The following is a 25,788-nucleotide window of genomic DNA, read 5'->3' as shown; positions in this document are numbered from 1 at the left end:
TAGCCTAACCGGCATAACCGTGGGACGTAAAACTTAAAGATTTCATTTCATTTTCATATGGCCTCTGATCTATTCAGGAACTCATTGTATCAGAAATGAGATCTTTACCACGGACTCAAAGCACACACCAAGAATCATTAAAATTGGATAAATGTTTTATAAAAGTTCATCGTGGAACAGAGACACACACAAACGCATGTTAAATCGAATAGTGCAACGTTATTTACGCTCGTTTGAACAATCTCTATTTGCAGGGGTAAAAGTGAGGGGGAACGCAGAAGAAAGTCGTTCTCCTACTTCCAAAAAAAAAAAAATGTCTATGGCGTCCCTCCACTTTCTAAAAGATAGGCACGGGGTACGGCGTGACGTCATGCGTCCCCCCTACCTTTCACTCTTACCCCTTTTTAGTGGTGATACTTTTTAAAGCAGTGCAAAAGTTTGCTTTCTAAAATGCGAACTTCATTTTAATTTAAGTAGTAATGTTTTTGCATTTTTAAAAATGATATTGCTACTATTCTATAAAATAATTTATTAAACAGACAAAAAAAAAAATGTGTTGATTGAGTAAAAACAAATAATGAAAATAATAGAACATATGGAATGTTCACAGCAAATTGCCCTACTCTTTGCCTGGACCGTGTACCTTGAGGCTTATGACTAGAAACCACCCCCAAAAACATTCGCTTACTTTTACTTTTTTTATTTTATTTTATTCAACGCCAGAACGGGAAAGAACATAAAAAAAAACAATTTCTAGTCTGCAGAGGTAGAAGTGCTCAGCGAAAATTTATGGACTCCCATTGGTTGAGGAGTAGTGGGGTTGCGCCATTTGATTGGTCGTAGATATCGATTAGCAGAGCGGCGAGTGTTCTGCGCCTTGACGGGGCTGGTTTGTCTAGTAACTCGTCTCCTACACCAAAACAGTGTCGGGGGTCGCTCCCGGATCTCCTGCGTACGCGTGTGCGTGGATTGTTTTTTAAGTTCCTTTTTTTTAAGTTAGTGTGTGATTTGTTTCGTATTTTACGGAAGTGCGTGCGTGCTAAACTAGAACAAAAAGTTGTTTTTTTTTTTAGAAAAAAAGAAAAATAATAATAAGAAAAGAAAGTTGTCATCGGTATTATCTGGCCTTGTTTGTTAAATTTGTCTTCGTGATTACAAAGTTAAGAAATGAACAGCGAGGAGAAGAAGCCCCCGTCCATGGGGAAAGTTGTTTTCCTGGCGTTGCGAGTGAAAAGCGCTTTCAAGAAACGGAAACAACGAAAGGAAAAAAGGTGAGAAATATTATTTTATGCACAGATCGAAGTTTCTGCACACTTTTAGTACACACGTTCAATACTGTTAATATTTTACTCACTATCGCTTCGAAACGCTGCTTATGATGATTACCGATCAATCAAATCGGATGACTGCTACTGTTACAAAACTGTCCGGCTGACTATTTCTGAAGCGTAGGTGCGTGTGTTCGAACCTGGACGAGTTGTTAATATGACCTTTCTCATAAAAGTCTGTCCCTCACTACACATATAAATCATTCTAGCTATAATTTAATTGTCATTCAGTTGTTTTATTTCAGTTTAACACACACATATTTTTTTTTTTTATCTTCAGTAAACACAGCTTGATGTGTGAGTAGTGTTTCTTTACAGTTCCTTCCATCCTGCGAGTTAGTTAAAATTGCGATTACAGGCAGGATACACACTGCTGTGTACAGGGCTCATTCTAAAGCAAATAGTGTTCGAGCGCCAAATTTTGATTTTAACTCCCTGGACAAATTGTCCTGAAAAAAAAAAAACTCTGAATGACGTAAGATGTCAACAGTGGCGGATCAAGAAAATGATTTTAAAATGAAAAGTCCGGCGGCTATCGTTTTTAGGTTATAGAAAACAAGTGATTCATGAAAATTTGTGGTCATGAAATAATTTGTGTAAACATAATGTGGGAGGAAACGAGCGAATACCAAGAAAATCCAAAATAATTTTAGGGTTCTAACTGAATGACAGCGATGACAACTTATATTTTGTATACATGAAATGTTTATATGTTGAAATTCACCTCCAGCTTGTAGAATGCCAGTGCTAATTTACTAGAAATATTTCTTTTTTATTACTCGTTTCATCAGTATTGCGTAACCGGGCACCAAAAACCGAGAGCTTTGTTCCTTTCAGCCTTCCCAATTTTTTACCTATAGCGGCTCAACCCTATGAATACAATTAGGGTTTTTAAAATAGGAAAAAATTACATGGCACAAACAAGCTGAAGTGTTTCTTCCCATTCTGTAAATGATTATTTCTAGTTATTTTAATTACCGAGAGACTGGCTGATTATACTTATCTTTGTATGCAACACAAACATCATGAAGAAATTATCTATTGATAAAGTAGATTTCGAACTAGCAATAGGTTTTGTATGGGAAGTGAGGTAGTTTAGTTCCGGCAGACTGAACCTGTGGTCTGAGAAAGTGTTACTGTAAAACTGTAAAACTTTTCTGAATTGTTACAGACAAATGTTTACCTTCAAAAGTTTTGTTATCAGAACTTAAGTGCATGCTACAATTTTTCTTCGCGAGTAGTCCTGGGTTCGATTCCCGGTGGGGGCACGCGTGGGGAAAATCTTCAGGCCAGCAATCCTGAATGAGGTTTCTCTGGGTTTTCCTCATTCACACCAGGCAAATGCCTGAATGGTACCTAACATATAGGTCCCAGGGCGATTCCTTCCTTCCCTTTCCCCGGGTAGTGCGCTCGCCGAGGGACGTTATCCTTCAAAATGTGATGGGCTAACATGGCCATAGATGCCGACAGCTGAGAAATCTAAAATCGCAAATCCCTTATATTTTTTTCTTTTAAGAATATATCCGGTATTCACAGTCATAGATTGACTTACTGAGACATTTAGTCGCGTTCTGCTACGCCTTTTGCCTTTAAGTGCCTTGACATCATTTCTAAGCTGTGAAGAGAGAGAGAGAAAGAGAGATGAATTATAACATGACCATAAACAATACTTGATTTCAAGTCCGACAGTCACAATTCAAATGTTGTTTCAGTTTCGGGATCTGGAAGTCTGTCTATCTTAGTTTGTTTACTGATCGGAAACTACGCTTGAATGACGGATACAACACGGAATAAGTTTCTGTATTATCCATAGAAGTCTCCAGAACAACTCTCCAATGCTCCCTTTTCACTGCTAACAGATTACTTTTAAATACATTCATCACTTGTTCTAACAGGCTAAAACGCGGACAATTGCGAATTAATGTTGTCGATTTCGTCCATAATTTCCGACACTAAGTCCGCACTAGCTAGTATTCGTAATTACATTACGAAACAAAGAATAATAATACGGTACTATATTTTTCATCAAAGCACAATATCCAATCTGACAGCGTAAAATATTTGTACACTGTAAATATACACTACCATGGAATAGAATATATTCAACATTATTAGTTTAAGATCAGAACTTTCGCACTGGTGAAGGTCCATTTCGTAACAGTTTGAGTTATAATAATAATATAACTATACAGTTATAATTCATTTTTGTAAGTTGTGTTGCGTTACGCCCTGCTATTTTTGCGAAAACGGTACGCACTGAATAAAGCCCTAAATCGGCTTAACAAATCCAGATGTTATCTGTTGCTTCCCAGGTCCGTAATACCAGGATAAGGGTGTAGTGTTCAAAGTCATTTAGCCTGTTGTTTGCCTAGCAAGTTGTTTAAACCATATTAGTTTGATAGATAAAAATTTCGTTAGTATTAAAAAACGAAGTAGCCAAAGGTTTAAAAGCAGTTGACTAACATTCACTGATAAGGAGAAAGCAGAAAGTGAAGGAAAAGGGATGCCATCATTATTATCATCATATTCTGCAATGGTTGGGCGTCACTTGCCGCAATGTTAAATGTGCCACGTCTCTCAGCTAACCTCTTCCTCATAACGGAGCTAATATCCGTTTTAATATAACCCATCGACTGTAGCACATTTTCCCCTCTTCCTCTTTTTACTTCCACCGTACTTTCTATTGAGGCCGAAGTGACTCACTTGTAGATTGTTCTTCTCTTATGCGAAGGGTCCCTAGTTCGATCCCAGGTCGCACCAAGTGGGTTATTTGGTGGACAAACACCATGTGCATGTTTTTTTTTTCGGAATATTTCCGCTTCCTTCTACATTTTTTTCCACCAATGCACTCATTTTCATTATTATTCTTCCCTTTAGCATACATGGTATAGTCGTGGGACGCAAGCCTGGAAGATCTAATTTCATTTCATATTGTGTTGTCCGTTATGATACAGTTCCTTCTGAGATAATGCCTTGATAAATTTGTCTTCCTCTATGTAATTGTTCTAAAATTCTTCTTTAGGCTCCTGCGGTTCATAGTATTTTCCCATTCATATTATGTTCAATCTTCCTTCCGTTCTCTCTACTCTTTTCCATATCCTTATTCCAGATCTCCTACTCGTTCTTCATCGCTTTTGAAATGTTTATGTTTCTGCCCCTCAACATGGAACATGATATAAAAGATTTACAAAACACTTTTTTTTTCCTTTCTTTCGTAAATGCTTCTTTGACTTATTGTACGATTCCTCTTTTCGTTTCATGTTCCAACTTCATGTCTTGCCTTCAACTTCAATACTACTACCCTAGGCGCGCACCCAGAAATTTTTGTTGGAGGGGGGGGGGGCGGTCCAATACTACACGTCACTACGTCTATTGAACGAATATTATTCTGCACCCACAAAGACAAGAAGTAATTGTAGAATACTTCCACTTATATTTTCAGAAAAAAAAATTGATATGACTAGATTGTTTTTATAAAAGAAAGAATGCAGACTGTAACAGATGAAGATGAAGATGAAGTGTAAGATAAGATTTTCATGTTACATCAATCATTTCCAGTTAAATAAGTATAGTTTTGTTAGGATAGTTAAAAAAAGTAGGAAGTGTGAGGAGTCCGGTCCCAGTATAGTCCCTTTCCCCTGTACTATACATATCTAAGTGTTTTTTTTTTTTTTCTATATTTGATAACTACCGCTTCGGTGCAACTAGATAGATATTACGTTGGTGAAACAGAAATTCCCTATCGAACTCAATTGTGCTCTTCTCTGTCATTCCTTCGGAAGAGAAGGGGGGTATAAAGTGGACACAATATAAAACATTCTGATTGTTAAGAAAACAATATTTTGTTTCTCAAAAATCTTAGTAGCAACTTTCATGATACAGTTGATCATAGTCATTTTCTAAAAATCAATTTTCAGCAGCATTAATTTTCAGACAGTATATTTAGATAGATAGAATTTTTGGTCACCAATAATGGGGAAGAAATGAGGCCTGCCACCAATAATGGGGGAAGAAATGACCTGCCACCAATAATGGGGAAGAAATGAGACCTGCCACCAATAATGGGGAAGAAATCAGACCTGCCACCAATAATGGGGAAGAAATGACCTGCCACCAATAATGGGGAAGAAATGACCTGCCACCAATAATGGGGAAGAAATGACCTGCCACCAATAATGGGGAAGAAATGACCTGCCACCAATAATGGGGGAGAAATGAGACCTGCCACCAATAATGGGGAAGAAATGAGACCTGCCACCAATAATGGGGAAGAAATGAGACCTGCCACCAATAATGGGGAAGAAATGACCTCAAGTTTGTACAGCTTAAAAGCTTTCAGTTTTACTTCTCACGGTGACGTCATGTAAGCTGAAGGAGACAGTAATAATAAAAATGAATAAAATGGTAAAATGAAGGAAGTGGAAATAAAAGGGAGAACCCGAGAAAACACACGGATACAGTGTTTGTCCATCACGAAGTCCATTTGGCGCGAACTGGGAGAGGCGAACGCTCTACTACTGAGCCACCTCGGTCTCTCACGTTTGTAACGGCAAATTTCTCGGCTAATGATTCCAAGTTTACAAATTTCGCCGTTTAACTATGCATATTCAGTTCTAACTTGTGTCGAGCTATGTTTCTATCCAAATGAAACGTTGCAGTCGTAACAATTAAAATGAATGAACAAATGCGAAAAGTGAATTAATGAATATTTTTCAAGAGTAAGTGTCTCTCCCACCGAATTCGTTCCCACTGGGAGTCAATGCTGACAGTATCGATGTTTCGCCAGTTAATAAAGCGATTTCAGAAAAGTGGGCGCGCAGGTTGATGAGGGTGGGTCGCGAAATTTTCCAATTTAAAAATAAATTTTATCCCGTACAGGAGACCTATAACTCTAGACAGTATACTACATATTTTATTGTTACCATGAAGCCTTGTACAAGACCTTGAGTTTGATAGTACAGTACCTAAGGGGCGCACGGTGGATTTCGCTAGAGCGTTTACCTCTCGTGCATTGGGTTCCGGGTTCGATTCACAGCTAAGTAAGTTTGTGGGGGGAAAACATCGTGTTCGTGGGTTTTCTAGATGATATTCTCGTTTCCTCCAGCATTCTGATTCCACCGATTCTTCCATCATCATTCACTTGCTTTAATCTTCCATCAACCTTAGGACCAAGGGCACAATCGTAGGACGTTAAACTGACAGACAATACAGTACCTAACCTTAAGGTTTCGTGGGAGCCTGTGTGTCGCCAGTCACAAAAAGGTGGGAATCACTGACTAGTGAGTGAAAATATATAATATTCATTTTATGAAAGAAAAGCAAGAAAAGAAAAAATGGCCCGGTACTCGCCCTGAATACATTATTCTACGCATTCTGATTGGTTGCGAATGAAAGTGTGAAAATTAAAGATACAAAATAATGTGTCTTTGTTTCTGCGACTGTCATCAGCTTTTCACATAGAAAGTCATCTGAAACCACCAAACTTTGTACACAGAAAGAACTTCACCAGACTTAATACTCACATAAAGCAGTTTTATCGATTTTCAGCTTGGGGGGAGATTGGCGACCCGTCAAAATTTATGGACATTTCTGGTTATTTCTAATAACGCCTTCCCCTATATGCAACCCGTATTACGCATTCATTATGTGGGCTTGCATAACATTACAGGATAATCACAAGGGCAATGTAATTGTTGTGGAGACATTGCTTTGCTTTTCATTCAGGTTTTGAATTAAAACCTAGCAAACGATGAGCACTAACACCCAACTACCCAATATTTATTCCAGTTTTCAAATGGATACAAATTGAAATATTCATTTCACAAATGCATTTTCTAAAAATGCCTACAGTAACTTCAGAAGAAAGATGCTCGTACGTACACCGGGCCGTTCCGTACCACCAGAAGAAATACTGGGTATATACAATATTCATTATAACGTACGTATATACCAACATTGTTCATACTTGGAGTACGCAATGACTGTACGGATGGTGCCGAGACCGAGACGGACTTTCATATACCGAGATCGAGACAGACCTCTATAAATCGAGACAAGACTTAAGTCAGTCTCCACAGTGACAGCATAGTCTAGCTCTAAAGTCAAGATATATATAATTTTTACTAGGTAAGGTAGGGTAAAAATGGATCCAAAATTTAACGAAAGTCGTAGAGCGAAAAATATTTTTGTTTATTCAATTTTCCGTGTTGCAGCAAAACTACGAAAATTAATACAAAAGGAAACTAGAAAGTTAAGAATCACTTGTTTTGGCGAGAGACAAAAAATACATACAGATAGCTTGAATTACCTATACAATTATATAATATGTATCTATGTCCATGTTTCGCAAATAATTTTCAATCAATATAAAATTTCAACGTAGTGAACGCACGATTAGTTTCCTCGAATAAAGATCGCATGCACCGCTAAATGCTCAGAAATAAGCTTAATCTATGTTACGGCACTGGATATATGCTTATGTAATGAATTACCACCTTATGAACTTGTATAAGAAACAGAATGTACTTAAAGTGAGATACGAACTAGGCCAAACATCGGACTTTAAATCTAACTTGTTTGATTATTCAACCCGAGACCACACATAGCAAAGATGAATGCCGTAGCTCCCACCACAAGGTTCAGCAAGTTCGTGCTATAAAGAGTCAATTAAACAGGGAAATGTGAAACGGAAATAAAGCATTTGATCAATTTGAAACAAAATATATTGTAGTTTAATAATTTACCCTATTAGTTAAGATAATAAACGTTATATTATGTTTTTAAAATGACATTCAAAGCAGAATGTATTGGATAATAAATAAGAATTTGTAAAATTAAAATTTCGTTAAGATAAAACACATTCGTGCTGCTATGTGTTGCGTTATCTGTTACGAGGTATTGAACAATTCTGATTCAAAGGAAGAAAAAATACTGTATAGTATTGGAGTTAATTTAATAGATTTTAATTGTGTAGGCAGTACTAAGGCTATGTGAGACAAAGTCTATTACTGAAAGTGAAATATAGATTACTATTAGGGTTTTATCCCAGGTATGATATACCCACTAATGATTGAACCTTGAATACACGCATGGAAAGCATTAGCGCTAGCAAATTAGCTATGAAGAGGTACATTATACCATAATTCTAAGTCAAGAATGAAGGCAAAAAATAAGCGGAAACGACAGACTTTACGATAATAATACATTCACAATTTTAATTAAACACTATTTATTTCGAGACTTACGAGACGAGACCGAGACTTAGCCCTCGAGGCCGAGACCGAGATCGAGACAAGCATCTGTTGACCGAGAAAAGCATCTATTGACCGAGACGAGCCAGAGCCCGCTATTTATCAACCGAGACTGTACAAAGTTTCGTCTCTTCTCGTCTCGATACCATCTCTAAATGACTGGGGCAGTAAAATTTAGAACATGTCTGATACGTATACGAATATCAAGTATTTAGTGGATAATAATGAAAACCATTTCTGCCACAGAGAAAATTTGTATTACCATCTATTTCAACCAACCAATTAACAAATTGTAATATTGTTTTGTTTAAAGTTATGGAACTATTTCCTTATTTATACTGAAGTTGAATTATTTAAATAATCGCTAATAAGTTCTAAAATTTATTTTTTACATAATTACTTGTAATTTTAATTACAGATAGCGTAAATTTGGGCATACACACTCGGAAAAAGTATCGTTAAAAGGGAAATAAAATAAGTAGCATTGTCCCATGTACACCACGCGAAAGAGTTTGGTTTCTATGTTGTGCTATTTTCTCAAATCAACAATTGAAACGGAAGTGGTAGTAGATTTCTATCACTTCCGGTTTCCCTAAAGACGGATTAGAGTGGAAATAGGATGTATTCTTGGGACACATAATTGATTGCAGAATACAGTTTTTCGCTATCTATTACCGTTTTTACTCTCTACCACAGCGTTTCCCAACCGGTGTGCCGCGGCACACTGGTGTGCCGTGAATGAGCCGCTGGTGTGCCGCGAGGAATCGAAACAAAATTATTAATTTTATAGCAATCAAATTGCAAAACGTAGGGCAAAATGTATATTTGTATTTCACGTTACTATGAACCTCTACTATGAATCTACAATTTTAAGTTTCATACCGGGTTACTGTTCTGTATATTTCTAATGTTGAAAAAAGTATTTGTTATCATTGTTATGACCATTATTGCTTCTTTATTGTTGCAGACTATTTTGTAACTTGAAAATTTAAAATATCATTCAATCTTTTCGACAAATTACTTACATTTGTGTTTTAAGAGTAAAAGAGATTTGTTTGTTCGTTCGTTATTTAGTGATCTTCCTTTTTAGTAAAAGGTTGGATACAGTTTTTTTAAAAAGAAAACGTATTTTTAAAAACCTGAGTCCAATATGTCATTGCAGTTGTTTTCTATTTTTAAATTAGAATGAAAAATAAGCATAATGATTTACCACGGGTAAAAAAACAGTGATCGAGTTTTCTTCTCTGTGAGAAGGAGATCAATAATCGCAGAAAAATAACGCTGTGTTTTATATTTACAAATAATAATATCTGTAAGTGTGCCGCGAGAATCCAAGTAACACCTGTAGTGTGCCACAAGTTCAAAAAGGTTGAGAAACGCTGCTCTACCCATTTAACGTTGTGTAGTGAATTAGAACAAGATTTTTCTAAAAATAACAGGTTCTTTAGATAAAGCAATGTTTTGGTTGTACTTTAAAGTGAACTCTTTACCTTGCTGTAAAACTACTTCCTTTACCTCCAACGGGTTGTTGACCAGGTGGAGATACGGCTGCGTTAGGTGGCACCTGGCGTGCTAAGAACTCACGTGTTCTATAAGGCACGTTTACTTGTGATCTTGACCAAGTAAAAGTCTCTTATCTTCATTGGCTGTAGGCAGGTGGCTGTAATCAGTTTGTGTATCGTAAGATGTGTGGTTCCATGTAAGATAACCCATCAAATATGAGACGCAATATGGACCCGTCTTCCTGCAACTGAAAGAAAAAGGGCCACAATTTTGTCCAGAACAAGGGGGTTTGGGAACATACGTACAAGCCTGTATCCATGAGGGCTAAGGGGACACCCCTTAAATTTTTACTGCCCCCCAAATTTTAACGGTAGGCTTGCAAATCAACTATAATATGGTTGGATCTGTCTTCCTTCCTACAATTTTGGACTGACTACGGGCCTGCATACGTAATCTCGAAATTGTAATGAGGAAAAATATACTTCTTTCTTTTCTACCTAATATTAATGCTGTCTGCTCAATAAATAGAATTTCTAAAGTAATATATTAACCATTGGAACAATGTTCGTTTATATACTCACAAACAGTTATCTGAAGGGAAGCAAACAATATTTATGTAACACTAAACGATTGTTAGTAGCAGTTCGTCCAACAAAGCACTTAGCACGTATTTTAAACTTCGAATCACGTTGTAATAAATATTGAAACACTCTCGTACTTCTAAACTTAACACTTGAAGCATTGTCGAATCATGCAAAGTATTGTTATCCATTAAGATGTTAACGCATTAACTCCATTAACGAATTCAGCCTACATAATAGCATTATCTATTCTAAAAAAAGCCTGCTCGCGTTTGTTATAGTGTGTAGTAACGGACGTACGTACTAATTTTACGATCTCATAAAGCGCACTAGCGTAATCCGAAAAAAGGCACGTCAGTTCTTGTAGATGTTTGCACAGGTTGTAGGTACTTGTACGCGTGAGACGTACTGCTGATCTTATCTATTTAGAAGTTAGCACTGTAGCGCAGAAACGCTGTTATATACGTAATTCAAGAACCCTGTAAGCCTGAAATTGTTTATTATCTTCTAAATATTACAAAATTTACCTCATCTCTCAGACCAAATTGGTAACGCATGTGACTCATCAAAAATAAGTAATATTAGCTCTTATAGATTTATATTTGCCCGAATTATCCCCACGAATCATCAAGATCACTCTCGCAACTAATACAATCGTACACATGCACTAAGAATAAAAATATAGCCACAAAATCTAAAGAACATATATAATTCATACACTAAATACGAGTACATGCAGCGGTGTAGCCACCGAGTTGTTCTAGGGCGGAGGGCATGTTACATACTAAAAACAAACCAAAAGTATTCTTTCATATATATATATATATATATATATATATATATATATATATATACCATGTAGACTATATACATATACAGGATGTAACAGCTCGTTGTTTACAACACTTGGAACTAATTCTAGACATTTAAACACGGAAAAGTGTCTATATAACACACAAAGTCGAATACCGTATATATCCGGAGTTACAGGCATCCGAAAGTGTGAAGAAATAAATGTCCACTCGAAATTGTGGCAAAACGATGAGTCATAGAACTTCGGCGACACGCGGCTCACAAAGAAACAGTACGCAAAGAATTTAAAAGATGTAATCGATTGAGTACACTGAGGGCGTAAGGGACTCCCCAAACGAAGAGAGGGATTCTCAGCAATTTTCTGGTGGATACATGGACCAAAATAGGATAAATGTAACACCTTGCTGCAGTACATACAATATGCTTTGATATCTGTTGATAGCGTAAGCTGCCTGCAAGATGGCGGGCGAAATATTGTGTGGGGTTGCATACCAACGCAAGAAGTACACGCGCACAGCAAACCAGTAAGTGACAACACTACGTATCAAATAAGGACTGCACTAATGTGCAGAGGCATATCAATGTGCATAATGATCTCAGGAAGGGGACACACATATTTCAAATACTGCTACGCGGTAAAAAAAAAAAAAAAAAAAAAAAAAAAAAAAGTCAATTTTAGACGGTTGAAACTGTCCACCATTCATCTCAATACACAAAGGATACCGACAAAGCAGGTTTTGTCTTGTGCGATTAAACACGCCTGGAGTGTCGAAAATAAGCGCTGCAGCTGCGACAACTCAGGCAATGATATCCTGGGTTGTTGGGACAAGGGTTTCGTACACAAATTGTTTAATCTCTCCTCACAGAAAAAAATCAAGCGGTGTTGTCAGGCGAGCGAGGTGGCCATAACACAGGTCCAAATCTTGCAATCCACCGCTCGGGATACGTTTCATTGAGAAAAGCCCTGACATGACGTCAAAATGCGCAGGAGCACCGTCGTGTTGGAACCACATTCCCCGCCTATGTGCCAAGGACACATTTTCTAAAACTTCTGGTAAGCCCTCACAGAGAAATGTGAGATACGTGTCACCACAAATTCGGTTAGACAACACGTAAATGGTAAATGGTAATTATATGGTCGTTTAAAATACCGCACCTCACATTGATTGCAAATGTGTACTGATAGTCGTGCACCAAAGTGGCATGTAGATTTTCCACATCCCACACATGACTGTTGTGACTGTTCAACACACACGTCTTGTTAAATATTCGCTTCGTCGGTCCACAAAATCACAGTTGGAAAGTTCGGAATAGCGTTAATTTGACGTAAGTATCATTGACAAAAGTCCACAGAGTGGGGAAAATCTTCTTGCCATAGCTAATGTACTTTCTTCAACTTGAATGGGTGCATAGCTTTGACATGGAGGACACACCACACACTCATACCACTGGTGTGTAGTGTTTGCGCTATACCGCGTATGCTGGATTGAGGACAAGCCGGAATTGCCGCAACAACTTCTTCTTCAAACGTAACAGTTCGCATATCTCGGAGTCTTCCAATATCCATTTGAAGTCTGAGAGTTTCTGTTTCTCCAAGACGAAGATCGAGCCGTTGAAAAAAGTCGTGAGAGGGTACTCGTCGATTTGGGAATCTATCACTATACAACCGCATTGCCTCTCGGCTATTACGTCTTGCCTCAGCATACATGAGGTAAATATCAGACAGCTCGGATAGTGGGAAATGTGCCAACCTGGGCACAACGGGATATTACATACAAACAACTACCTCAGTTAACACCAGAGCACTGTCTTCCAGTTGCTTTATTCTGTGAAGTCACACGTTCCACAACTGCCCGCTTTAACTCAGGAACGTAATTTGATGTAACTTGCAATCTACCGTATAAACACTGACTGCAAAGCGAAATACTACAAGCGTCACACAAAACTAGCTTGTTAAGATCTCTAGCGGATTGCCTATAAACTTTCTGTACCTGTGGTAGAGGTCTGCACGGGCAACCCGCAGGCCTACAAAGCTCAGGCCGGGTTGGGCCGTAAATTTTTAAATATACAACCATATTTCTCGAGCCTTTCGGGCCTAACTTTGTAAATATACTGTACAACGACACTTATCGAACAGTTCTTTCTGGAAAACTTTTAAAGCACAACTGAAAAGTTAAACCTGTAATTGCTGTAAAAAAGAATACAATTTCCCGTTAATTATTAAGTTTCTGTAATTCGGTCCTATTTCGGACTCATTTGATTATCATACCGGCTCGGGCTGAAAGGCGAAAACATATTTTGGTTTCGGGTCAGGCCTCATATGATAAATACATGGGCCGGAAAGGGGCTAAAAATTCCAGCCCGTGCAGACTACTTTGGCGATGCCGGCTAGGGAAGGGGACAGGGATGCAGGAAAGGCGTCCTCCTGACATTGTGTAGTGTGATTGATGCGAAACACTGCAAAACCCTGGTCAGGGTGACTGCCATAAGGTATCAAACTGGGAACATGATTTTACCCAGCTGATAATATTCTTACTATTGCAATTAGCACACCATAGTGTGCAATATTTGTAATGCCATCACCACGAATATGGTTAATTACATGCTCTGTGTACCCAAGTTCTTCCTGGATATGGGTATGCAACCCCGCACGTTATATTTCGTCCGCTATTCTGAATCGGCTTACGCTATCAACATCAATTACAGCATGCCGTGAGTATTGCAGCCAAACTGTACATTTCGTCTATTTTGGGCCATGTATCCTTAAGAGAATTGCTAAGAATTCCTCTCTTGCTTTGGGGAATCCCTTGCGCCCTCAGTGTACACAATCGATTACATCTTTTAAATTCTCTGCGTACTGTTTCTTTGTGAGCTGCTTGTCGGCGAAGTTCTATGTTTGCCGCAATTCCAAGTGGACATTTATTTCTTCACACTTTCGGATGCCCGTAACTCCGGATCAGTAACGTAGCGTGAAGTTTTGAAATCGGCAGGCTGAAATTAGATTTGTAGCTAGAGGGTGGCTGGGGGGGGGGCAATCCCCTGAAACTTGCATTTTTGTTGTATGTATATATGAGTGTAAAGTGAATTTAAGTTCCCCCCCCCCAAAAAAAAAAGAACTATCCAGCCCTTATTTAAACGATCACGACTTAGTGTTCTGACTACGCTGTAATGCTTGATAGAAAAATGCTAATTCATGCAATATATTTTTCATACAATGCAAGAAAAAGTATGAGTGGTTCTACTTCATATTTCCCTTACACATACGGTTTCCTTACATATGCAATACTCGCATATCACACATACACGGTATTACTGTTTCGAAGAAACAAATAAAAACGAATAGCTAATGTTATAGGACGATCTTAAGTATAACTTCCCCAAATCATAGACAAAATTAAGCACTTCACCCACAATAACACATATCAGCATACTAATGGAAAACAGTGGAGCAGTAGCTCACAGTCAATTGATGATTTTTACAGGAAAAGCTATTTTTAGATTGAAAGTATGAAAATGAGAAACTATAAATCATCTGAGGTCTTCAGTATCGATCTTCGAAAAACTTGCGGATAGCAACGCAACGCAAATAATACAACATAACTGCTATGTCAATTATCGAAAACTAAAATGTAAGTTTTACGCTGTGATAACGCAAACCAGTACGCAATAAGGTCCCTGATGAATTAATACTATTCATAATAACATAATATTTTTATTCTCTCTGTCTCTCTCTCTCTTTTTTTTCCTTGGTCAAAACTCGTTACTGAATGTGAGCTTCTAAATTTTTCATAGTCTCTGTTCTATACTTTCTTCCAAGACCGCATCCTGTCGATTTTGTTTCCCCAAACACCCGAAAGGCTAGCCTTCGTCAACATTCGTCCACTTTCGTTGCATCATGTTGAATTTGTGTATAGCTCAAGAAGTTTTCGTCTGCTGAGGGTGGCGGGAAAGCGATTGGCACCGCCCCACTCTCCTAATTCCATGAGAGAAGCGGAAGGCTAGCCGCCGATAGCCTTCAATGCTTTCTTGCAGAAGCTTCGCTTCAACTCGCTTGATGTTTAAACAGCGTATTATAAAATAAATCTATTTTAATAAAATTAATTGTATCAATATCCAAAAGCAACATTTCAGGCTGATGTATAAATAAATGGATAGGCTAAGCCTTATAGCCTTAATGGACACTACGTCCCTGCTCCGGATAAATGTTGTATTCGACTTCGTGTTACATGGACACTTTTCTTTGTTTTAGTGTCTAGAATCACCTACCTGGGTATTTTATGCAACTTTTTGTCGTGCATGGAGCTCCTTTGTGGCTAAGCGGTTAGCGTACGCGCCTTTGGCGTGGGAGACCCGGGTTCAATTCCCGGCGGGAGCTCATGTGGTTTGGATTCCACGTTAATCAATAGGTCCATGTCTCATATAGCCTCGCTGCTGAACGGGACGTTAAACTCAAAATCAATTCAATTTTTGATCGTGCGCGAAGTATCTTTACTGTACCCTATAGAAAAGTAGGAAACTGGAAAGGAACATTCCCTTGTGAGTTATATTTATCCTATATTTCTCCTGCGCCTCTGCATTTACTGTTTGCATATCTTTAGTTGTAAATCATGGGTTTAGATTAGACATATCGACAGGCGATTATCGTTATCTCGACAACAGAAACCATTATCTCTGACAAATCAACTCCCTTCCCTGGCGTTCGCCTTGCTTTTGTTCATCCTTTTTAGTCCTTTCAGATATAAATGAATGTTTTTCTCTTTACTAGCTATTGAAAAGATATTCACGAAAAATATGTTCAATAAGGGAATCTCTCCATAGTGGAAAGTAATAACCAACTCTTCTATTTTACTTTCAGCACTGACAGCTTCATGAATATTCGCAGTGTGACCACTCGGGATTTTTGTATTTATGTTAATATGTTATGTTACCGTTGATATGTTGTTTTAGGAGCTATAGTGATTGCAACGAGTGGTGAAGCTTGACCTAGATTTACCAATTTCAGCACCCAATAGAACGGGAGGCTGTATCCCAGTCGTCAACCCCCATCCATATAATGTTGCCTCTTACATTACACACAGAACATCTCCTCAAAGTACAGTGTTGTCGGATTGCCACTAAGTTCCGTTTCGTTTATTTTCTTTGTTATTGTTTCGAATAATTTTTAGTGTTCGTGTTATAATTCTTTAAATGCTGTTGTTTTGTCACTCGTTCGTCATATATTCTAAGTTTGACAACATTATTGGTTCGCTTCTGCTGTGTCACGTTTTCTCAAGTGTGCGTCCGGAAGGCAGCTCCACGAATCATACCAAATTCTTCCGATGCGTCACAAGTAAGGCAAAGCAGCTCTATGATTGGTGTAGACTCCCAAGTTTCACGAGTCGTCTCTGTCACTATAGTCCTGTTCATTTGTTTAGTACGCACCTTTCTTTCAAACATTATCCAAGTCAAGCAGTAAAGAGTTGCGTACCTTTTTTTTCGACAATCTAGAATTGCATTACGTTATTAAACATAGGCATGTGGGTGGTTGAGATCTATTATTCTTACATTCGAATAGATGTAAGTCAATGAAATAAAAAAAGTATCAAAGAAGAGTAAATTTATTATGTTTATGGTTAGAATAAATTTTTACGATTAGGCGTAAAATATGCTATAAATTGCTTTGCGTTTTTTTTTTTTTTTTTGGGAATCAATTTAAGTTTACGAAACTATTTATCAATATTACTTGCTACAAAGCAGGTAAGGTTTAAAAGGAAGTTATCGTGGCCCCCTTAGTTTTCAACTTTTTGTGTTTAAAATGTAGATTTGGATGAGCTGTGTCCAATGGCACCACTTTTGATTTCTAGAACCGGCTGCTTCAAGGTCAAATTAGCTGTAAAAATAAAAAGTAAGACTATTTGGGCAATACGGACCAGTGACCGACTGGAATGAAATGGGTGTCATTCGATTCGTATCCACACGAACATGAATATTAACATGCAGTTTCCCCGAAAATTCAATTTTGATCCGGAAAATTATCGAAAATCCAATATCCAAAATTCGAGATTTTCGTTAGTTTTGGGGCTCAAAATATAATTTTTGGGAAAATTGTATATCACACTATGTATTGTATATCACTGGACACAGCTCATTAAAATCTACATTTTAAACCCATAAAAGTTGAAAAATAAGGGGCCACGATAACTCCCCAAAGATAACCGAAGATAACTTTATACATTTTTTCATGGCAGAGGCAAACTGCATTGTTCCTAATATTACTATTAATATCCTAGTAACCAGTCATTATTTTTACTTTGAAAAAAATCTAAGTTGTAGAAATTTCACTTGGAGTCTTTGTTATAAATCTATTTCTTTCTTATTTTTTGCAGGTATTTATACTTCCAACGCATCGAAGTCACCTGTTGCTGTGAGTAAACGAACTATCAATAGAAAATATAGAACGATTCTACAGTATAGAGAGGAGCTTGTTAGTAACAATTTCCCTATCTGGTTTCTATCGAAAATTTATTTATTGGAGCGAGACAAGTGTTTTTATTTAGTCTGTATCACCAATGTATTGAATGTGCATAAAAAGTTTGGATAATACTTGTAATGCTATGCAGAGCAGAAACGATATATATATATATATATATATATATATATATATATATATATATATATATATATATATATATATATATATTTTAATTTTTCTTTTCAATTGGAGACTTTCGTCACCTTATTTCTTACCATTTTCACTATGTTTTACAAAAAACCAGACATTTCTTTGCGAAATTTTGACGATTCGTATTTTTTAAACCATTATATATATGGGGGCGTGAATTCACTTTCTCATTATTCAGATATATTAGCATCAAACAGTAGCTATTTAATAAAACTTCATGTTATAAAATAAAGAATCTGTCCATATGTACCTTCATCCCATTAACTCAATGAAGCCAAAAAAAAAAGCATCGGCACGTCTGATTGGCTACTCTCCTTTCCCCCATGAATATTGGTTCAAAAGGTTGCGATCATATTCGAAGGAACGGGCAGAGTGTGGGGGGAGGGGGGTAGCGAAACTGTTACATGTGGCTTCAAATTTTGTTGTATAGGCAGATCTTATGTTTTATAACATTTTTGGCTTATACAACATATTCTGTAAAAGTCAAATTCCTTTCTTTCTTTCTTCTTCTCCTTTTTGCGAAAGCTATTGTGGGATATTTTTTTTTTAAAGTTGCGGGAAGAAGGAGTTAGATTTATTAACTTATTCTCGACTCATTCTAAAGCAAAGCAGGATTATTAGGAAAGTCTCAGAAACATTTATCCTATACTAGTAGAATACTCGTTCTTCGCACGAGGAGAGTTTCACTTTGGACATAAATGGGTGAATTTGAATTTAAACGGCATCGGAAGTGTCACTGTTAATCTCAGCGACCCCGAAAACTATAGATTCGGCACTAATATTGGTCCTTTTTGATCAATTTTATATATATATATTCCCCTCCCCTCCTCCAAGTTGCGGGACTGTACGGCATTGGAAGTGTCACTTCTCATCTCAGCGCCCTCGAAAACTATTATTCGCCACTAATATCTGCCATTTTGTAGCATTTTATATATGTCTCCCGCCTCCCCTCCGCTAAGTTTCACCGTAAAAGTGAAACGATAAAAACTATCACAGGCCCGAACTTCATCCATGTTGAAAATTTGATCCAGATCATTAGGATGGTTCAAGACGTATAAAGTCACAAAACATAGTCACTTTCATTTATATCTATCTACCTATCTATCTATCTATATATATATATATATATATATATATATATATATATATATATATATATATATATATATATATATATATATATATATATATATATGGTTATTTAATTGGGCAACATGGTTATTTAATTGGAAATTGGGCAAAGTTAAGCTGGATCCCTAGGTGTTCCTAGTGCTATGCTAAACGTTGCTTGAATAATGTGGCGTTGCCAGATAGTGCCGAGTGTTTCCTGATGCCAGATAATAAAGGAAGTAATCATTGGATACTTATTAGAGAAATTAGTTATCGACCCTTACCGCAATTGTGCTTCTTGAACTGCAACGCTAGAATCCAGGAATTTTCTTATTGTGATTACTACATTAAACGTACAAATTTGGCAACAATGCGTTATGGCGTTCTGCGCAAGTTTCGTCTCAAAATCTATTTCCTTAAATGTAAATTAATATTTAAATAAAATGTGAAACATAACACGGAAAACGGTCAAACAATATATCTATTTCGTAATAAGATCGTTACTTTAAAATACTTTACACATACCGTAGATGCGGGCTACTTGGACCCAATTTTGCAATAAATTTGTTCTTTCTGCCTGTTTTCATCCACGAAAACTCGAAAGTTATTGTCATAACCCATATTAAGTGTAACTATATGGTTTATTGTACATATCGAGGACAGTTTTAGTTACATATATTGAAAACAAAGCACAGGCGATTATTGTATAAAATGGGTCCAAGTAAGACTCGCGTTCGGGCTACTTGAACCCACCCCCATATTTTCCTACAGAAAACCATTGAAATCTGCTCTGAGACTAAGTAGGACGTAGGTGTTCCAAAAACAACACTTTTTATTTACTGCAAACCACAAAAAGAACATGTTAAGAGGTACTATCAAATATAATGACTGTAATAGCTGATTACGTTTTCTTCTGCAGCTGCACGAGCCCTATCTGGCAGCGAATCTAGTCGTTGACTGGAGGTGCAGTTTCTAAAATAACTTCACCTAATCTCGACTAGGAAGATTGTCTTAGAAAGCAATGACAGTTCTCCCATGTATGGCTAAATAGGACTTCACAATAAATCTCAAATCAAGCTAATTAACGAGGAATCCGAAATCACAAACTTTATCAAGATGACTAGCGAAGGCTAATTCTTCTTCTTCAGTGAACACTTTCAGATGGCCCGTATTCTGTCTTGGCCTGTTCTTTAATCTTCTTTCTATGGTGGAACGACTTATCTTGAGGTGAGCTTCTGTTTCTTTTTGCGACATTTTCCCCGACTGAATTGCTGGTAAACATTCTTCAAGCTGTTATAAAAAATCAGCATATTTTCGACCTGCAGGCAATCTTTTATATTGATGTACTATTTTGTACTGGTATCCTTAAGGAAACAATGAAAGTCCTTACTTGTGTGACACGTGACAATAGACCTTTATTTTTGATTGATAAAGATAACAAAGGATGGGGTGGAATAAAGATAACAAAAGATGTAGTGGGACAAAATATTCATGTTTTCCAGGTCATATGTACACACTTCATAAATAATGCAATTACGCACAAATCTTATTGTATATGAGAAAGTTTACCATGTCAGTTTCATTAACCTATATGTAACTACTTATGTGTTTACTTAGCATTGGTTCTACTTCCTTGCAAATAGTGTCAGTAGTAGAAAATGGATCGATCTGGGCCAGTATTAAAACATATTTAGCCAACTCACAAGCCCCTGGGAAAATGACCACCGTGCACCGTGAGCCCACGGTCTTTTACGACCTCCATTTTAGGGGTGAATTCGTTCCCTTTTACGAGCACATTTTAGGGGGTGTATTCGTTGTCTTTTACGAGCACATTTTAGGGGTGACCTCGTTCTCTTTTATGAGCATATTTTTCAACCCCTATTTTAACATAGCAGATAGCACAGCTAATAAAAGAGCATGGCTTATTTTTCAACCCCTATTTTAACATAGCAGAAATTACACTGAGACTATGAACACATAGCAGAGCAGATAATAAACACAACAACCTCCATTTTAAGGGGTGTACTCGTTCTCTTTTATGAGCACATTTTCAACCCCTATTTTAACATAGCAGATAGCACAGCTAATAAAAGAGCATGGCGTATTTTCCAACCCCCAACAGAAATTACGAACACATAGAAGAGCAGATAACACATAACATAGCAAGGGTGAATTCGTTTTCAACCCCTATTTCAACATGACAGAGACTACGAAACATGGCGGACATAGCACAGGGGGTGTATTCATTTTCTCCACCCCTAATTGAACATAGCAGAAATTACACTGAGAGTACGTAACACACAAAAACCTCCATTTTAAGGGTGGACTCGTTCTCTTGTCCACCCCCTATTTTAAGACAATGAATACCTATGTAACATAGCGATTCGATACGCTCTTTGAACCGATTTGGATGGGGGTTTTCGACCATGCTGAGTAGGGGGTGAATTCGTTCTCTTTTCCAACCCCTATGAACATCAGACTACGTAACATAACGAACATACAGAAGAGCAAATTGAACTCGTTCCCTTTTTCAACCCCTATTTTAACATAGCAGAAATTACACTGAGACTATGAACACATAGCAGAGCAGATAATAAACACAACAACCTCCATTTTAAGGGGTGTACTCGTTCTCTTTTATGAGCACATTTTCAACCCCTATTTTAACATAGCAGATAGCACAGCTAATAAAAGAGCATGGCGTATTTTCCAACCCCCAACAGAAATTACGAACACATAGAAGAGCAGATAACACATAACATAGCAAGGGTGAATTCGTTTTCAACCCCTATTTCAACATGACAGAGACTACGAAACATGGCGGACATAGCACAGGGGGTGTATTCATTTTCTCCACCCCTAATTGAACATAGCAGAAATTACACTGAGAGTACGTAACACACAAAAACCTCCATTTTAAGGGTGGACTCGTTCTCTTGTCCACCCCCTATTTTAAGACAATGAATACCTATGTAACATAGCGATTCGATACGCTCTTTGAACCGATTTGGATGGGGGTTTTCGACCATGCTGAGTAGGGGGTGAATTCGTTCTCTTTTCCAACCCCTATGAACATCAGACTACGTAACATAACGAACATACAGAAGAGCAAATTGAACTCGTTCCCTTTTTCAACCCCTATTTTAACATAGCAGAGAATAGAAGTGTACTCGTTTCCAACCCAACATTATTTTCTTTTACGGGGGTAGCAACACCCCCAACCCTCCTCCTTTCTCATCCAGGGCTTGGGACCGGCAATGGCGGAGTTTAAAAAAATAACATCATCATACTCTCATAAATGAATAAAGCATAATATCATTAGCATCAATAGTAGTGAGTGAGAATTTGTTTAAAAAATCCTGCATCGAATAACCAGATGCACGACATGCTAAATATAGGAAACAGTAATGTCCACAAAATTGAGATAAATCACCTTGAATACGTCTATTATTCCATGTATAATACAGACAGTTTCGTTTTAAAAACCTTATATGATGTTGTATATAGGGAGGTATACCATAGCTATCGAAATACTCTCCCACACACATATTAGATATATAAACAGCAACCCAATGTTCACCAGGCTTATCACTAGAATCAGTGTTTATAATTATGGCGGCTGGAAATGTATGAATAAACAAAGGTAACTCATCAGCAGCATACACACCAATAAAATGATCTTTAGGTAAATTTTGTTGTAATGCTTCATAAAGCTCAATTGTATTTAACATTTTCTTTAATTAATATATATTTTTCTCTGGAAATCAATTTCTAATTCTGAAGAGAATTCACCATAAATAATTGTTGTTACAGGAGATGGCAGTGCTTCTTTAAAATGAACCTCTAAACGTACACTTCCTTGTCGTTGTGGACTAGTATGAAATGCAGCACTTGCGCTTGAATCAGGAGTTAAATCAAACACCAGTAGAGTATAACCATTAGGATATTCAGCGAGTGAAATATCATTACCTTGATTAGAATAATAAATACCTGAACCTGTAAATAACGTAGAATATGCTTGTACATATAGCTTATTATCAAAATCTGGTTGTAAAGGTTTGAAGGGCATTGGATTTCCATCAACATACAATGTAAAAAATGACATACTAAAATGTTGAAAATTGAATGGATTTGTTTGATAAGTACCATTAAAAGCAGCATTAGTAACAAAACCAATAATAATACGTTTAGGCACTATGCCTGAAAACAGATCTGGAAGTGTACTATCCATAATTCCTTGTGGCAGAGTTTCTGTCTTCACCTGCACTTTTGTTATAGGATATTTTATTCTAAATTTAGGATTTTGTAACACTTTATTTTGTGCTATTTTAACTGCTGGTGATACATCAACCTTTTTCACAAGTAATGTTGCATCTGTAATTACAACTTTTCCATCAGCATCTGCGTCACCCATTAGACAAAATGTAGGTTTAGCTGGAATTAGTTTAATACGCAATTGTACACCATTCAGTAAAAATTTCTCCTGATTGAAAATATCAGCATGAATATAGCCCAATAGTTCAAATGACTGACTTAAAGCAGTGAGAAGAAAACGTTGTTTAAATCCTACATTAGCATCGGCCACACTGTCCATATGCCCTGCAGTATCTTTAAACCACATTGATGTTTGAAGATGCGTTGTTTTAGCTTCAGTATTATAATTTAGTAGTTTTTCAATATACGATCGATATGGATATGTATGTGAAGAGTAGGAAATAAGTTGATTATTTAAATATAATTGCAATTCACTGAACATTGCATTGAGAAAATCATTTACAGGGCCGATTTTCTTATCGGCAGAAGTTAAATTAGAACCATCTGATTTAGTAATTTTACCTTTAACATATAACATTGTGTGCGGTAAGTCAATATAGTCATCCCCATGACCGGGGACTACAAATTCTATTGGTGCATTATCAGCTATTGAAGCCACAGGTTTATATGGAACTATTTTATTACCTATAATACTGGTTTGAGTGGGTAAACCAGCAAATAAATCTAATTCTGATTTCATACACTCACACTGCATTTTTCTTACTATTAATATTCACACATGGTAAAATTTACAATACCATATTACGTCTACGAAAATGTAATTTTACACATACACTGCCATATTGGAACGGAAGTGGATTACCTGTACTATCTCTTAAATCAATAATAATTTGATCAAATTGTTTACGTTGCACAGTGACATAATGAGGATTATCAAAAATATGTACATTATTAATACCATGCTCTGTAATATTTGTATTTATAATACGTAACAATGGAGCTACGGTGTCACCCACCATTTGTGGTTCTACTATATCACTGTAAATATACATAAGTGTAGGTAGCGCTTTTTGTAAATCAGGTGGATAACGAGCATGATGAACAACTGCAATATCTTCTTGCTGAATATGATCAAAACCTAGTATTCTGGCTAGTTCAGGAGATAGACGTACTTGTATATGCTTCTCTTGATCTTTTATTACTCTATTAACCTCAATTCGTTTCACTGATGCTTTGACTTTTAATTGTAAATTTAATATATCACTTTTATGATTAATTTGAGATAGAATATCATCAACATGATAATAGTGGCCTGGTAAGATTTGAGTTATGTTCCAGTTTTTTGTATTCATGAGACGATAATAAATATTATTTGTATATTTGGAAACATTCTGAAATGAACTTGTATAATGCATTTCAACAACAGCTGTTTCCCACACTCCTTTCTCCAGTACAATAGGTTGATATAATTTAGTAGTATAACAAGCAAGAGTATTTTGAGGAAAATATTTCATAGAACTATTGCTAGGAAGTGTGAGATAAAAACTATCACTTTGCTCCATAATTAATCAATCAATCAAAGATATCTTTGGATCTTTTTATCCGTTTCACACCAGCACCACCACCACTAAAATGAACTTTCTTTCTTTTTCTTCTTCTTCCAGATCCTTCCAACACCTGATTTAATTTATTTTGAGCTTTATTTTTTAAATTTGTTTTAGCTTCTTGCCATCGATCATGCAAAGACTCTTCAATAGGTCTATTATTATCTAGTACATCTCCTGCTACATTAATTCCTGTACGTATCAATTCTTTACCAACAGTTTTTGCACCTTGTTTTAATAAAGGAAATACAGTACGAAATAAACCTCCTAGAAAACTACCAATGCCATAACCTTCTTGATATGCTGTACCTCTATACACGTTATAATTACCTCCTGCTTGATATATGTAGTAATTGAGGTAGGGCTCATTCATCTTTCTTTCTTTCTATATACTTAAAAATAACAATAGATTACAATAGAATATTATTATTATTATTATTGCTTATAAGTACACCATTTGCGTTTACGGGGTGGAGGACCATCTTCTTCTTCGTCTTCTTCGTCTTCTTCTGTTAGTTTTCTAATATAATCTATTCGTTGAGGATTACCAATGTACTCTAAAGGTATATTGGCTTTTGCTAATAATGTAGCAAAAGGTTTCCAGCCAGCAACTGAAATATTTTTCTTACGACATCTAACAAAATCGGATATCAAATCCACTAT

General features: G+C 36.8%; 1 protein-coding gene across 2 annotated transcripts in view; it reads left to right on the top strand.

Annotated features, from left to right (window-relative positions):
- The first annotated feature begins 889 nt into the window (after nt 1–889).
- The window catches only part of wake (ankyrin repeat and fibronectin type III domain containing protein wide awake), an 865,293-nt gene continuing 840,394 nt past the window's right edge, over nt 890–25,788 (top strand). For both annotated transcript variants that reach the window (XM_081732239.1, XM_081732238.1), the window contains exon 1: nt 890–1,271. In XM_081732239.1, the coding sequence (XP_081588365.1) occupies nt 1,168–1,271 (104 nt within the window). In that variant the 5' untranslated portion in view covers nt 890–1,167. The remainder of the gene's footprint in view (nt 1,272–25,788) is intronic.

Source organism: Thermobia domestica, chromosome 11, assembly GCF_964235325.1.
Source record: "Thermobia domestica chromosome 11, izTheDome1.hap1.1, whole genome shotgun sequence".
NCBI lineage: Eukaryota > Metazoa > Arthropoda > Insecta > Zygentoma > Lepismatidae > Thermobia > Thermobia domestica.
The sequence above is the reverse complement of the archived record's forward strand: the minus strand, read 5'-3'. Positions and strand labels throughout refer to the sequence as shown.